This window comes from Diadema antillarum, unplaced genomic scaffold (assembly GCF_040938485.1).
Source record: "Diadema antillarum isolate AM-2024a unplaced genomic scaffold, OU_Dant_1.0 seq00000097_RagTag, whole genome shotgun sequence".
Lineage (NCBI taxonomy): Eukaryota > Metazoa > Echinodermata > Echinoidea > Diadematoida > Diadematidae > Diadema > Diadema antillarum.
This window is the reverse complement of record NW_027271186.1, coordinates 764371-780662: the sequence shown is the minus strand read 5'-3', so window position 1 is coordinate 780662 and position 16292 is coordinate 764371. Positions and strand designations below refer to the sequence as shown.

Below are 16292 nucleotides of genomic sequence, written 5' to 3'. Positions count from 1 at the left end.
CATCAATGCTCTGGAGTAATCTCTAACATGATATCAGATATACACGTGAGAAGCATTTTCAATTATTCCTACTGTAGGCGCATCCCTTCCATCACGTTTTGTGTCATATTCTTCATGCTGAGGGCAATAATATTACAATGTGGGGTTGAGTATTCTCCATCTTGAATATCAATTATACTGCACAATGTATGTCCATATCAGATTGATAATACATCTTGAAATTACAACATCTAGATTTCTTTGCAGTATTTTTTGAAAGGCAGGGAGTTATGGTTTCCCTTTAAAACCATGTTATGGAATGCAAGCCACTTTACATTACCATATGAAATATTCATGGCAACACCGGCCTTCGCCTCAGAACAGCAGTTTCCATTGTCATGGTAGCATAGGCCAAATGGAAATGCATGTTCTCTTTTGAAAGTAAATTGAATCCTATCTAACACAACAAGCCACTCACTGGTGCTGCAGCGGGTTACTGTGTTACTCAAATATAAAGTGGGGATGGCATCTACTGTCAAATTCTGTTTTTAGTAAGTACTAGTTTAAGGGAGAAAAACTTCAACATTTCAAGTTCTGGTGATGGAAAAATTTTCTACGATCAAATTATGTGTCTAGAATGAAAAATAAAAACCAGCAACTCACCTTCACGTGGTGAATAAACAAACTACTGCACTTTTTCTCTGAGTGCTCAATTTTCAGGTCGACTACAAAAATGTTTGCCTTTATTAATCCATGCCCATATAATATAGAAATGTGCAATTTATCACGGACTGAGGATCAATCAATCAAAATACATTCAATGACAGGAATATCAATGAATAAGTTCAGTCCTATTTACTATCAGTGTAATATTTTGTCAGCATCTCCATTGTCATTAAGAGTGGCAATATCACTATCGTTACATCACCATCACCATCACCATCACCGTCACCATCACCATCACCATCACCATCACCATCACCATCACCATCACCATCACCATCACCATCACCATCACCATCACCATCACCATCACACCATTACCACCACCATCACCATCACTATCACAATCACCACTGTCTTCTTCATCCTCAAAGAAGTGATTTGATCTACAAATTGAAAGATGTTTGTAAAATTAAAAAAAAGATATTTGCTTCAATGAAATTGTTTCCCATGATAAAAAAGCCCTCTTACTTGAAATTATCTACTTTCTTGAGGGGGGGGGGGGGGGGGGGAGACTTGTTCTAATATACAAGCACACTCTTTACAAACAAACAAACAAAAAAAAAACACATTCTTGAAACAATTGCATTTTACAACTCTGATTTAAACAGACAAGTGGACTCAATCTGTGCGGAAAGAGCCACTTCCGATAAAATGGCGTCCATTCTTGGATGGTGGTACTCACTCTAATAATGAATTCAAGCTGCGTGTGACGGCAGACGGCCGGTTGCATGCAATCAGCACTATGGGAATTGTGTAGGTCGAGAATGGGTATTGCTTCTCCGGCTCTTTGGTGTGACTCGGCTCTCTCGGCTCGGGGGCAATCGTGGGCACACCAGCAACTGCCACATCTCTTGGTCTGCCGTGAACGTGATTGTCGTCGTGGTGCTGCTCCAGGTTCACTGTGAATGATAGGGATGGCACGAGAGTTTAATATGCATCCACGTTACGGTTCTATGACATTTGCTCCTCCAACAATTGCTCCCATGAAATATTTGCATGCTAAGCCAAACATAAATTCTACCCACAAACATATCCCTATCCCCAATCCTAATCCTCACATCAAACTAAACCTAAAACCTTATCACAACCCTAACTATAACCCTAAGTCCTTGGCAAAATTAAGACCATAGAAACTGTCGCAGGAGCAAATGTCTTGACACCACACATGAATGCACAACTGGGGGAAAACAATGCAATGTAAATAACTAAAGCATCTTATTACTGGTTCAAACACACTATTTATGCAACGTTACTCACTATAAGGCCAAGTAAAAAAAGAAACCAGTTTCTCGTCCTCGCGCGCATCGATTTTGGCCGCCGCATCGATTTTTTTACTATTTACTATTTTCAAAATGGCGCTGAAAATACCAAGAAATTCATAATTTTCGTCCCAGCCCGCTCCCCGCCCGCATCGATTTTCAGTTGCTGCATCGACTTTTTTGATATTTACTATTTTTTCGGCCGCCGAAAAAAAAAGAGATCGACAATTCACCTACCAATCGTGACGTCTCATTTCTAATTTTTTACGCCTTGCGTCCTCTACTTAGCTGTAGACTGTAGTACAGCTGTAGCTTCTGTGTGTAGTGCGTATGTAATAACGCATGCATTTCACACTGCGAGCTCGGCCGATCGGCAAGAAGGAATGACCCACAAAGCAGTCGAACTGCACTGTAGTTGGATGGGCGGCGCGGCGGGCCGGCCTACTGGGCTGTGATGTACAGCGCACTCGGTACGTCGTGAACGCTATAGCGGCAACATTTTTGCGAACAATTGCTGATATTCCACGCATATTTCGCGCGTTGTTCGTATTTTTCTCCGTTTCTGATATTTTAAGCGGATGAATTGTACTGTACAAATGCTTGTGAGGATTGTACGGTATCGAGTTTGTATACATTTTCATGTCATTGTGACTATGTACATGTGTGTGCAGTGTCGGAAGGTACGGTGCCAGCAGGGAGGTCCACACCTCCCTGGTGCCAGTGCAGTGGCCGTGCCGCACCGTATATCGGCAAAGAAGTGTGCGTGTTTTGTAGCTGTCCAGGGTCCCCATCCCCTGGTCTGTCACGGCGATTCATTCTATTTTGAAGAGAAAATGAATGAGCTTTTCCAGCAAATGTAGAATTATTAAATGGGTGTATCTACAAAATAAATAACTTTTCCACGGATTCTGGTTTGTCTCGTATTTCAGCGGGATACTTTTCTTCACGATGTAAATTCACGGACACAGCCGTGAGTGGTATCATCTGTAGTGTGTACTGTTATACAATCATTCATCATCCAAATAATGAGTGATTATCAAATGTCTTTTTAGAACATGAAGAAACATCTTTAAACGTTTAATGCTAGAATGCCATATCAGTATCATTTTGACATCCATCTGCAATTGTACAAGCCAGTTTCCAGTTGAATGTGCTACAATTGTACTGTGAAGAACTGCAGCATACATACCAGCTGTGTGGACACAAAAAGTCACAAACACCAATAAATAAAGCAGTGTTTTGAATATCATGGAATTTATTTCAGTCGTACATTTGTTGAAAGACATGTTTTATACCTGTTTCAGTTAATAGCACAATACATCAGAATTGCAAGTACACTGGTATCAGAAAAGCCATTACAACACTAAATACCAGTATTAAGATGGTCATTTTCCCTTGACATCTGTTATGGAAAGAAAAAGCAAATGTATTTTTGCATGCATGAAGTTTCATTTCAAGTATGGCACATATATCTATTTGTTTGAAAATGCACAGAGTGCAGGCAAGACGTACACTTGGGACCTGGTCTCATAACACAGCTACCAGAGTGATATTTCATTTCATAAATTGAATATAGAAAATTGTAAAGCCCCCTCTCGTTACCTTTCTCAGAATTACCGGACGAGAAACACATATTACTTTCATTTTGACGATCCTTGAAAAAATAGTAAGATATCAAATAGTAAGGACCTCCCTCATCGCCTTGCTCAAAAAACCCGGACGAGAAACTACTTTCTTTTTTTACTTGGCCTAAAAGGAATGAACTATTATGAAAACACAGATTCGTCATCACATGTATAGTGTGCACAGGGAACTCCTCAAGACTGGCAGATTTCTTTCATATATCAAAATTTTGTCATTGCCGAACAAATATAAAAATATATAGATAATAATTGGGGGACCCAAACTAAATTTCATTGGGTGTAAAAGGAGTGCACTGTATCATAAAAGATGCATGGACTACGTCAATGGAACAATCTAAACACAATCTGAGACACTGTGCCATTACACAAACACACAAACTTAAACCTAAAACACAACTCATCCTTATACTGTATATGCCATATCTTTAGCAAGCCTAAATTTTCGTGAATCGGGACTTCCCGACGATTTCGCGAGTGGTTAAATTCACGATTGTGGAGCACAGTACCGAACAGAGAATGTATGTGCGCACATCCCTTTCATGTCAGATTCAGAGTTCATATTTTCGCATGTTTTTAAATTTGCAAACAGCATTCGATTCTCGAAATTTGCGAAAATAAAAACCTCGCGAAATATTTGGCATATGCAGTATTGTATTTCACTCCATGTGTGTCTTATTTTACCAAGGTTTCTGATGACTGTCTGGATATTTCAAAAACTGTAATTCAATAACCAATGCAACAGCTCTTTCTGCAGACTATTTTCCTTTCTTCTTTCAAGCAGTACCAAAACAAATCTAATGAAATCATGTGTATTACAAAAATAGTTGTTGAGATTTAATGGTAGAAGAGGTTTCAATTTCAAGATATGGCCTAAACTGACAAACTGATCTTAATGGGATTTTGTCACAGTTCTGACTGATTGAATGCCCTTCCCTGCTATATTGTAGACGCACTTCAAGCTTGATGAACTTGGATTGCACAAAGAAGGGACCTGCACAAACAGTGGATTTTGTGAGTTTGGCTGGACCTTTGACCCTCGCTCTTACTACATTCAGGGCTGCCAAAATTCACCCATCAAAAATTAGGGAGAATCCAAAGAGTAAACAGCATGGCAACATACATCTTTCTCAATGAACAACAGCAACAACAACAACAACAACAACAACAAATGATTCCTAAATCAGGGGAATATATTTGTATTCTCCTATCCAGAATTAAAGAGATATTGAAGTTGTCAGATGTAGGCTCCTGCAGAATCGGGGGAAGATTTGGAAACTCTATTAGATTTGGCTGTGATTTGATAAAACACTTGCCTGATCATTCAATTCTGCATGGCTGGATATATTGGCAAAATACTTGTATTTCTGGAATCATTGACTGAACGATAAAAAGTTAAGAATATGAGATTGATCCTTGATTTCACTTAAATTTTGCCCTCGTGTTGGTGAGAAAGCATGTTATGATACACCCAGACATGGCTCCCCTTCTGACTGGGATGCTATCTTATGATGCAAAACATATCTTGTGTTTGACAAATCCTTCCCATCATACCATACAGTACTTCTGGTTGAAATTGTTGATGTTATAAGTCATGAAACAAAACAGAGCAGTATCATGATAGTCTACTGAATTCACTCTGTAATGCAAATGAAACATTGGTGATTACAGAACTAAAATATATTGAGGATTGCCTGATGTATAAACCCAACAACCAAAACAGAATATCATCAGAAATGTAAACATTGTTGGCAAAGAAGGCATTCATTTAATACCATCATACCATGTATCAAATATATTGTGCAAATGCCATGAAATTATACTGTACTTCTCAAGTGTGCTACCCTTATGTACAACGCAACAATTAGCACGAGACTGACGTGTTACATGAAGTCTATACATTCTGACAGAAGGGTGAATACACACAAAATCTCAGCTCATGGGCTTCAATGTCACTGTGTTTGCATTTTGAGCAATAAGCAGTGCACTTATGTAATCACAATTACATTACTGTCTGGTTTTGATTATGTAACAGAAGTCTAGTTTACTTACTCTTAGAGAGGATCTTGTGCTTCTCTTGGTCGATTTCCTTCAGCAGTTGTTCATTTATCACCATTTGGTCCTTCAGACGCACCTGCAGCCTGTTTAATCTCTCCGACAGTTCTCTGGAAGACTTGGCCTGGCAAAATGGCATGATAACGATTTCGCAAATCAATGACAAGTTCTGATTTACATGTGAAAGATCTGGTAAGAACACCTACACTAATGCTCACAAGTATGATTTGCTTATCATGGCAGCTACGGAAGCAATGAACACGTTTAAGCAAGTAACCATGGTACTGACAGCTTTGAGTCTTCTCCAAAAGAACTGGAAATGAGGATAAAGTGCCTTGCCTAGGGGCACAACCACTCCAGCCAAGAGACTTGAACCAGCGACCTTGTGATTAATAGTTCATGGTCTTAATATCTAATGAGGTACAACAACTCCTCCTAATACAGATCAGTGAGGTAGAACTGTTTTGTTTCTCTGCATACCCCTTAGCAAGCCTCATGCCCAAGTCACACCATGAGCCAGACTTCTTCTTGGCAATATCAAACACAGGTTTCAAGGTGATGGAATATAAGTACGACAAATATATTAAAGACAAACGAAGCAGCACTATTCTGAACCATACTGTACACATATCATTTTAGGACAATTTTTAGATTTGATCATATGTTTGGTGTTTAAAAAAAAAAGCAACAACAACAAAAGCAAACAAACAAACAAAAAACCCACCTCTCTGCTTGCTTGTTGTAAAGATTGATCTACACTGTATAATACGCGATAACCAGGACATCATTCACTCTTTTTTTGCAAAGGAAAGGGCATGGTAGATCCTTTCAAAGGGATGTTGTGATATTTTGACAACTGGACTAATTTCTCATACATACATTCGCACAAAATGGGGTCATGTGAAATGACTGGCATAAACTTTCTTTCAACCTTTGAAAATGAAGTTTGATTTGGGCCCCATTTTATCAAAGATAATCGATTATGAATCTCCTTACCACACACACTGCCATAGACTTAAATTCTAACTCAACTATATAATCAATTATAACTCTTCATAAAACAGGGCCTTGGTCTACCAGTCAGAAATCTGGTCTGTTATAAAACTAACCCCCAGCTGGAAGAGGTAAGAGTCCAAATGCTATTTAACAATGTAGCTGTGCCTACAGCTTGAATTCATTTCATAATGGGACACCAGTTCATTAAAATGTTTTCTGGAAATTGTGCATCTACTTCATAAGATAAGCAATGTGTACTGAACATTTTAATCTTTTTTCTTTTCTTTTTTTACAATGGCTTAAATTATTGTAAAGACAAACTTTTACTGTTCTGTATGAGTTCATCACATTTATCAAAGCCAATTTACAATTTGTCAGATACAAGTATGGGGAAGAATTTTCCACCTGAACCAACAAGTTCCTAGAAATACATTTTAAAAGGCCAATCTTCATGTTTCCTTGCCAAATAAGCAAATTGTGATCCCTATTTCTAATCTTATGCACATTTCATGTAAGATCAATCTAATCTTTAGAAAACTATGACTTATGCAGTGAAATTAAAGGTGCTAATCCAATAATAACCAAATGATAGTTTCTGCAGCAAATGAAACAAACAAAACAAAACAAGAACATTCCTCTAGGATTCCATGGGTTAAAAGCTATCTTTTCATTTAAACGATACTGTACTTTCAAGGAAATAGGAGACCTAATGCAAGCCTGCATTCTTTCTCAGTGGCACGTAGAGCTTTGTTAAACTGATTCTCTCTCTCTCTCTCTCTCTCTCTCTCTCTCTCTATCTGATGTATTAAAGAAATCCACACATGGACTCTTTTGAGCTTTTTCTATCTGATAACTTATTTTAAGCAGATGATTGCACATTGAAGTTGGATTTCGCATCTTCAGGTAAATGACAATCCATGTTTGAGAATGAAAGACTACCAGTCTTGGTCACAAGGACAGCATACAGTAGGTCAAAGGTTAATATGCTGGCTAATGTGAGAGACCCTCTTCCTCCTATCCATCCATCCCAAGGCCAAGAATAATGGGCAGACAAAGAACAGTCTTCAATGTCTGATCTCCTTGTTTAGCTATTACATTACAATGTGCATGTTCCTACACATACACTTACGTACATATAGACTACATTACATGTGTCCAATAATGGGCTGTTTGTTGTTGCTGGGTTTTTTTCCACACACACAAATACACACACACACACACACACACACACACACACACACACAGACACTTTCCAACATACAAGTGATATTGTTACACTGTCATTTCATGAGAAAGTACAGATGTACATAGTGTACTATCCGGTCTCATTAAAAGAGACTATCTAGCGTTGGATATCAACTGGGCATTGATACTTGTAGTTTTAGATCGTGATACAGCTGGACATTTCCTCTGCCACGTATACACTGTAGGTGTTGCCATAAATGGGTGGTGCACGACTCATTGACTGGAACTGGATAATCAAACATTCACAATTCTTTCTACTCCACCACCTGCCAGTTCAGCTCATAAAGAGTCAGAAAGCATGACAAGGTACATAGTGTCGTCTTTACTGACTGCAATTCCATTTTTTTTTAGAGTAGAGAAAAAGAAAATGTATGATTGTCTTTTTTTCCTCCCATTAGCGCCCTTCAAAAGGCACTGCACAATGCAGCAAAGTCCATTAAAAGTATCGGTGGTGATTTGAATTGGATTATGCTTACAGTAAATACCGGTACTACCTACACAACACAAGGTGTAGATACTCATTTCCATGTGCATACATGTATTGTACTGTATTCATCATTTTAGGGAGTCTAAATTTTGCTGAATCAGGCTTTTTAAACCATATCTTCATGCACCTTGTTCACTTACTGTGTACTACACACAATTGAATGAAGAGACTCCAACTCTCCCGTTTTCGACGGGAGATCTCCCGCCGAAAACCCATTTTTGCAAAATCTCCCGTTCTCCCGCTTATGATTTAATTTCTCCCGCCCTGGCTCTTTGTCTCCCGTTGGAAAGGCTTTCTTATTTATTGCTATTGTATGTTGAAAAAATGAGCCTTAATAGCACCAGAGAGCTTATAGAACCCTGGGAATTTCGTGCTTCGCACACATCAACTTGGAATCTCCCATTTGCTAGGGGTTTCAGGCGGGAGAATCTCCAGATCAGAAGGTGCTTTGGGTTGGAGTCTCTGTGAATGGATACATGTACGCATAGCACATTACATTCAATGATTAGTGCTGGGATCAGAGTTAATATGATAGCACCAAACTTGCGAAATTCATGAAAATAAAAGCCCCTTAAAATATATTGTATATATGGCGGACACAGTACATTACACTGCATGAGTTAACATGCAAGCAAGAGCAAATGACTTGCTCTTTTCAGTACATCATGAAAATGGCTATGATCAATTTGAATAAAACATGTGTAATTGTTATCAGCTATCTAAATACTTACCACACGATCATTGGGTTCAGCACCTCTGCCAAAGAGAAAATATGCTGTGATGTTCCACATGATGAAGACTATGATAAACCAAGTGATGGTCGTTACGGTTCCATGACGCTTCATGATTCTGATTCTGTACTGTGTTGATTCTGTGGAAACAAAATTCAAAACACATACACACACACATGTAAAAAAAGGATGTTTCAATTCGTCAGAACTAAATTTGTATTAAAGGGATGGTACAGTTTCGGTTGAGATGGGGCAACAGGTTTCCAACATTTTTTTTTTTAGATGATTTTTTGAGATAATGAGAAACCTCTTTACCATGGGATATGAAAGAACATAATTCTAAAAGGAATTCAAAGTTTATTTGATGAAAATTGGTTTTGAAATGGCTGCAATACCCAAAACAAAGCAATCCTGATAAAAGGTGGGACCCATCTTTTATTAGAATAGTTGTTTTACTTTGTTTCTGAATATCTCAGCCATTTCAAAACCGATTTCCATCAAATAAACTTCAAAGTCCTCTTAGAACTGAGTGCTCTTTAACATTTCATAAAGAGGTTTCTAAATATCTTGCAAAAAGTTAAAGGCTGAAACCTCACCTCAACCAATACTATACTAAGATCCCTTTAATCTACTCTACATTGTAGGCATTGACATAATGAGCCAATATTCTAAAACATGATTACCATCTTATCTTTAAAACATGCCCCTTTCTCTGGACATCCACACAGTTGTCTATCCATGTACTCCGACCAAATAATCATAGAAACATTTGCATGAGAAGTAGAGTATTATTGTTGTTTTTAGTTGTGGTCCAGACACTTAGTTGACAAGTTTAGAATCACTGACATATAAGTACAGTGCTTCCTTGGAAAATGAAAATGATATGTTGAACAGTAAACAGAGAATTATATGGATTGCATTGATACAATGTACATATGCTCTGCATGTACTCTACTACAATGTTGTGTAGCTGGAATGAAGATTTGAAGCAAAGTGACTCTACCAGACTCTATTAGACGAAAGGAACATGATCTTTCAGTCAATTTCGGTCAGTCTATTTCAGTTCATACGGCATATTCTCCATTATCTTGCAAGAGCTCTTTTGACATTTTGACAAACCAGTGTACGTATGAATAACATCAAGTCACTTTGACCTCTTTTTGTATGCCTTCCCAAATATCTGTAGGGTATCAGTGGGTTAAAAGACTCCTCAGGTATCAAAGCAGGAACATGCTACATGTAGCATTGCACTGTCGTTCAAAGTAACATCAATGTACGGTTTGTACTGTATGTTCGACTGAGCAGTGTACAGCAATAGCATTTCCAGATGACATGTACAATGTCTTTATTTGAATAACACTTGTGGTATCTTTAAGTTACCATATTTAAAAGATCACTATAGAATTAGGAATTCCCGAGACGAATATCACATTATGGCCATATTACAGTACAGGTAAAATTGTATGTTGACTAATTATGCAGACATTTGAACAATCTCACCTTAAGAAGGGGGGGGGGGGGGGGGGAATAAATACAATGTACGTAATGAGTAACACTTATTGAAAATTAGGCCAAAGCACACAGGCCCAACAGACATCTGTATAAAAGAAAATATTAAACAGCCTGTATGCAACGCTGCATACTGGCATTGGTACGACAGCTTCCGTAATGGTTCACACACTTTTCAGTTGGGGCAATTTACAACTACATGTACAAGAGCATCACTTGCTGCTGCACTACTATTGCTGAAGAAATGATTGAAGCATGGCAGTACCACAAGCTGACTTTTCAGATAATTCAAAACTTTTGGCCAATGATTTTTGATCTGGATTTATCACCTTACAGCTTCAAAAGGGCAGATGTGGAAAAATTCAAGCAAAATTCCCCTGTTGGATAAATGGATTTCAAATGGGAATCAAATGGGTAAAGAAATTCATGAAAGGTTATAAATGCGTATACATGAATTTTTCGTATTCTGGTAGATTTCAAAAATAAAAATTTGGGATAGACAGCCTTGAGTAACATACAATGTACACATGTGTACCGATTATTTTTTGAAATTTTAAGTTAAATACTCTCTATATAGCAAACAACAGACACTGAAACTTCTGAAACCTGATTGAGTGTAAACACATTATACAGTATATGACAAAGGTTGAAGCCAACCACCATAGATAATCCCAAAACTTCAAAATTCTGAGAGCCTAAAAAGATGTTTCAAAAGTGTTTCCTTTTCATCTGAGAAGATGGCTGGATAGCCCATATTCAGCTGCAATATCTGATCATCCATGGGGTCCAGTTGGATGTAAGGTGGGACCACTTCACAGGTTAAACACCCTGCTCTTTGCAATAAATAAATGTAGCTGGATCTTTTACTTGCATGAGTTGTGACTCTCTCACTCACGGAACCTCTATTTTATGTCCTATCCAAGGGACAGACTGTTTTGCCTCTAACTCGTGGGGACGGTATGATTACACACAACATTGCTCAGTGGGACCCGGGAATCAAACCGGGGTCCTTTGGCTCGTGAGGCAGAACTGAGCTAACTCACCGCCCTAGTCCTTGTAATGATAGGCATATTGGAAAGAGCATATCATTCTCAACTCTTGGACTTGGTAAACGTGCACTGACATGACATCAAAGATCTTGACTAAAGGCCAAAATGAAGGACCAAATCTGGATCTGACCTGCATTCAGAATCATCCACAGGTATCCATACAACTAGGTTGGTGAGAAGTTGTCGTGCAAAGAATGAGCATTACAATTGCATTTTTGGTAAGAGTTTCTTTCATAAATTGTACATTGTACCATGTACATGTACCCTCCTACATGTATCAATAAATAATAATACTATCTGTGAAGGCAGAAGTATGTGTATGTACTGTAATCTCTGGAGAACATTGTACAATTGAACTCTACAGCCCTGTTGCTGCACAGCAAATCAAGCAATGACACTGTATGTGTTTCGCATGGTGTCGATCTGGTCGGGCTACAGAGAACATCCCTGACAATGACTGACTGATGTTTAGGTCAAACTTGACTAATATTCCCTTTTAAATTGTAGAATGGGTCCTGAAAAGTTATGGAATTTCTATAATATCATTACAATACTACTATTAAGAATTACTCAAACCTTTCCAGCTGGTGGTCATAATGTCACTGGATACATTGTACATCTGTCTTAAAGAAATTCATAATCGATAGACTCTAAGTCTAACATTATAAATTACTATGCAATACATGTCATCAGATATTGTGCATCTGCTACTTGACTTTAGGTCTACCATGGGGAATGTGAACGGAGGTAGGCCCTACTGTGTATTTCTTTGATCCCATCTTCACTGCCCCTACATGATTATGCGCATCTTAAATGAGTACATTCAATGCTCAGACATTAGATGATAATTGTGTAATCATTCATCATACACGACAAAAGAACCATTTCTCTCATTTCGGTCATATTTGGCTGTGGTGCATTTTTAGTCTATACTACCTCTGAATAAACACCAATGGTGGAGAGCAGCAAACCTAAAAACATGACAGATTTTGTGTCACAAAATTGGTAATTACTGAAGTGGACATTTGAGGACATGCATACCATTAGTAGTAACACTGCTCAATGTTAAGACATATATACCTAGGGTATTGCTCTCTAATATTACTGTCCATGTTTACTCTGAAAAAAAAAAAATTGCGAAAATAGGGAAAAATATATTACAAATCACAATCAACCTGCTAAAATATTTGCTTACTCTTGTAAAGTACACTGTCTGTGCACTTTGCAATTAAAATTGCTACAACCCTGCCCCTAACTGCAAATACATTTTTCTTGATTTAAGAAAGGTATTATCTTCTGCACATCTAGTTTTGATGATTTAGATTTCCCAAAGTGCCGTCTTGTCTTCATCCAGGCCGTTTGTCGATGGTGATGATGATATCGATGCAGGAAAGCATGTTTAAATGTTTTTGTGATGCTTTTGACAGAAACAGGTGCATGAATAATAAAACGAGCGATGAACGTCCATGTAGAACATTAGGTGTGCAGTATAACCATATAGGTCCATAACTATACACAGCCCTGTCGCTGTACACAAGTGTTGCGACAGGGCTGTACCTACTGGAGGCCATGCAATCTTTAAATTCCGGGGCGCCAGCATTAGTCTGAATTTTACTACACCACATTTTTTACTCAGACTATGTAGGATTAAAACTTGATCTATATAGCTTCCGTCTTTTGCTATCAATATTGACATACAGATTCCACAACTTACCAAAAATGAAACCTTTTTAATCGTATACGCCGCAGAAATCGTAAACGGCAGACACAATTCGAAATGTCGGCGCAGCACTGCAAAATGGTGGGCAAAGGGGGCGCTGTCAACCGTGCGGGCGTTCAAACTCTAGCAGCGCATTTTGTATCGTTCAAAGCTGGACTCACTATGGACTGATACATGTATGTATACCATGCCCATAATCCAAGCATTTCAATTCAGGTATAGTGATTCATAAAATTTGTGATAAGAATGTACAAAATTTCAACAGTTTTGTTGTTGTGTGGCCGTGTTTGAGGGTCTTCAGTAGACTGGTGTATCACTATCAGAGCTCGTCTGACGCTGTGCTGGCGCACGGGGACGCGGTGCTTTGCCTTTGCACGGCGTCTGGTCGGGCTAATTTAATTAATAAGTCCATGGATCTACCATTCAAAGTCCAAACGGTAACACACACCACAATGGGAAGTGGACAAACATTGAATCATTGACTGTGCATTCAAAACAAAAACTGCCTGAAAGAAAACATTTATTTTTTCCTTTTGACCTTATAAAGTTATATACTATAAAACTAAAGTCAGTAAAGTCCCTTCTCATAGCTCAGACTACCTCACAATTTTGCATTTTTTACAACTGTGGCTAGACGGACATAATATAGCCAGGTGCCCGCACCTCGTCAGGGGCCCGAATACCGTCACCCCGCTTAAAATCGTTTTGAGCGCACTGAACAAAAATGTATGCCCGGGTCTGTGTTCTGTACGCTTGAAACTTGGCAGGGCTACCACAACCAAGCAAATTGTGGTGAAAACCGAACAGTTTTTCGTGAAAATCTGAAATTTTAGTAGGGCTATAGGAATACGTGTTATATGTCACCCGCACGCATCTTTTACGTGTATGTCTATGGGAACATCACGGTCACCCGCACACGTCTTTTACGTGCTAAGTCTATGGGAGAGCGGGTGACGAGTTGCGGGCGACTTCCTTAGCGCGCAACTTTTTCGCATCGTTCGCCTTTGACGACGATAGCTGCGAATTTTCAATATCGATCAGTGAACTTGTGATTCCATTGGAATTTTCAGCATTTTTCCTGTAGACCTATGTGAGTTGGATTTCAAAGAATTTCAGTGGCGAAATGTGATTCAATTATGGGCAAACATTAACTATGACGAGGTGCGGGTCACCCAAGTATACTCAATAAACTGTAAATTTACTGTGCACTTCATGTAAATACATTTTCAATTAATTATAAATTCATTATTAACGTGTATGCTCAGCTCACAATATACTAACTCGGTTAGTTCACGCTCCAACACTTCCCGTCAGTCGGTTTAACTTACCGGCGTAAAACACGTAAATGTAGGTAGTGTACCACGGTAAATGATTGCCTAGAGCATCTGGGCCGGCTCGGCTAGCAGTAGTGGCAGCAGCAGGTGAATGCGGGGCCGGGGAGCGTAGTTAGGGTCAACAAATAAATCATTCTTTGGATGTGTAGAACCCGTATAATCATGGCTGACGGCCCGATGAACTGGCAAACATCATCTATCTCTGCATTTTGACTCTGTCTTCGACTTTGCTAAGTGTCGTACCGGCCGTAGACCCACAATTACCTCCTTCTCATTGACAACAGGATGACAGGGGCAGCAGAGATCCAGTGCTACACAGCTACATACATTGTACTGTGTGTACATACAGTTCATCCCCCGTCATCAAATCCTGTGGCGCGCGCGTTTGCCTACAGCCAGCTAGCAAAGCGTGTACAAACGCCACGAAATACCGTACACGTGTACTCACCACAGAACTCTTACAAGAGTTCTGCTGTGGTACTCACTCAGCAGCCAGCAGCTCGCGCGCTCGTTGTGCGCGTGTCTTCCAAAAATCCTTTCAGATGAAGGACGTGGGTGTACACCACCACCGGTTCGGTGGTGTACACTGCTCCCACCTCTATGAACTACCTTAGAATAACATAGCCAGAGTTGGCATAATTAGGCCTACGAGATGCTTTCTGAAGTGTTTGAAGTTTGAAGTTTTTATTAGCAACAACATTTTGAACACGTATATATAAGAATCATAACACATTGTATCTACATACATTATGTGAAAAGATATACTTATCTGTTACTCCTTTACAATAACATGATTAAAATAATGATGACATTTGATACATGATACATGTAGCATAATTCTACAAAGTTGCTGTTGTTAACAAAAGTGAGCATAAGTGCTAGTCGAGATTGGTCACCTTGGTCTTCATACTAAAAGCTAAATACAAAAGAGAAATGATTACATGGTTAGTTGAAATGACTGTGAATATTTATACATCATTCATTTTCTAACTTAGAAAGCTAATAATACCTGATACAGTATAATATTAGAGTAGGAAATCTGCAAGGCATTTACGAAATGTAGATCTTTTGCTTTGTTCACGCATTTCTCGTGACAAAGTGTTCCAAAATTTCCTAAGTAAGAAATCGAAAATTGTCCCTGTGTGGTTCTAAGTTTTGGTAGGTACAACATTCTTTTTTCATTTGTTCTTGTCCTGTAAGTATGATCAGGGAGGTGAGAGTGTTTGTGTCACCTCCCTGGTATGATGCACAATTTGGCAATAGTCATACAGAGGGTGCGGTAAAGTTCCATTGCAGAGATCGTAGATAAATGTAAGAACTGCGAACTTATGTAACCTATGTAAACAACATCTAGAAGTTTGAATCGTTGGAACAATGGTTCTGAATGCGTTAGCTTAACGACGAAAATGTTATAGCTCTCAGAGCCATTTTTTTTTGAGAAATATGTATACAATCTAAGTGAGATTTATAAGTACTGCCCCATACCTCAATACCATACTATATGTGTGGTTGTATAAAATATTTATGCAAAAGCACAAGAATGCGCTGCGGAACATACTGTC

At 38.7% G+C, this 16292-nt stretch overlaps 1 protein-coding gene across 1 annotated transcript in view; it reads right to left on the bottom strand.

Moving 5' to 3' along the window:
* LOC139726699 (alpha-1,3-mannosyl-glycoprotein 2-beta-N-acetylglucosaminyltransferase-like) overlaps positions 1 to 14853 on the bottom strand; it is a 32275-nt gene extending 17422 nt beyond the window's left edge. The window contains exons 1-4 of the mRNA XM_071637685.1: positions 14725 to 14853; positions 9119 to 9258; positions 5657 to 5783; positions 1388 to 1604 (exon numbers count right to left, since the gene is read on the bottom strand). Coding sequence (XP_071493786.1) covers positions 1388 to 1604; positions 5657 to 5783; positions 9119 to 9232 — 458 coding nt within the window. The 5' untranslated portion in view covers positions 9233 to 9258; positions 14725 to 14853. The remainder of the gene's footprint in view (positions 1 to 1387; positions 1605 to 5656; positions 5784 to 9118; positions 9259 to 14724) is intronic.
* Positions 14854 to 16292: the final 1439 nt, after the last annotated feature.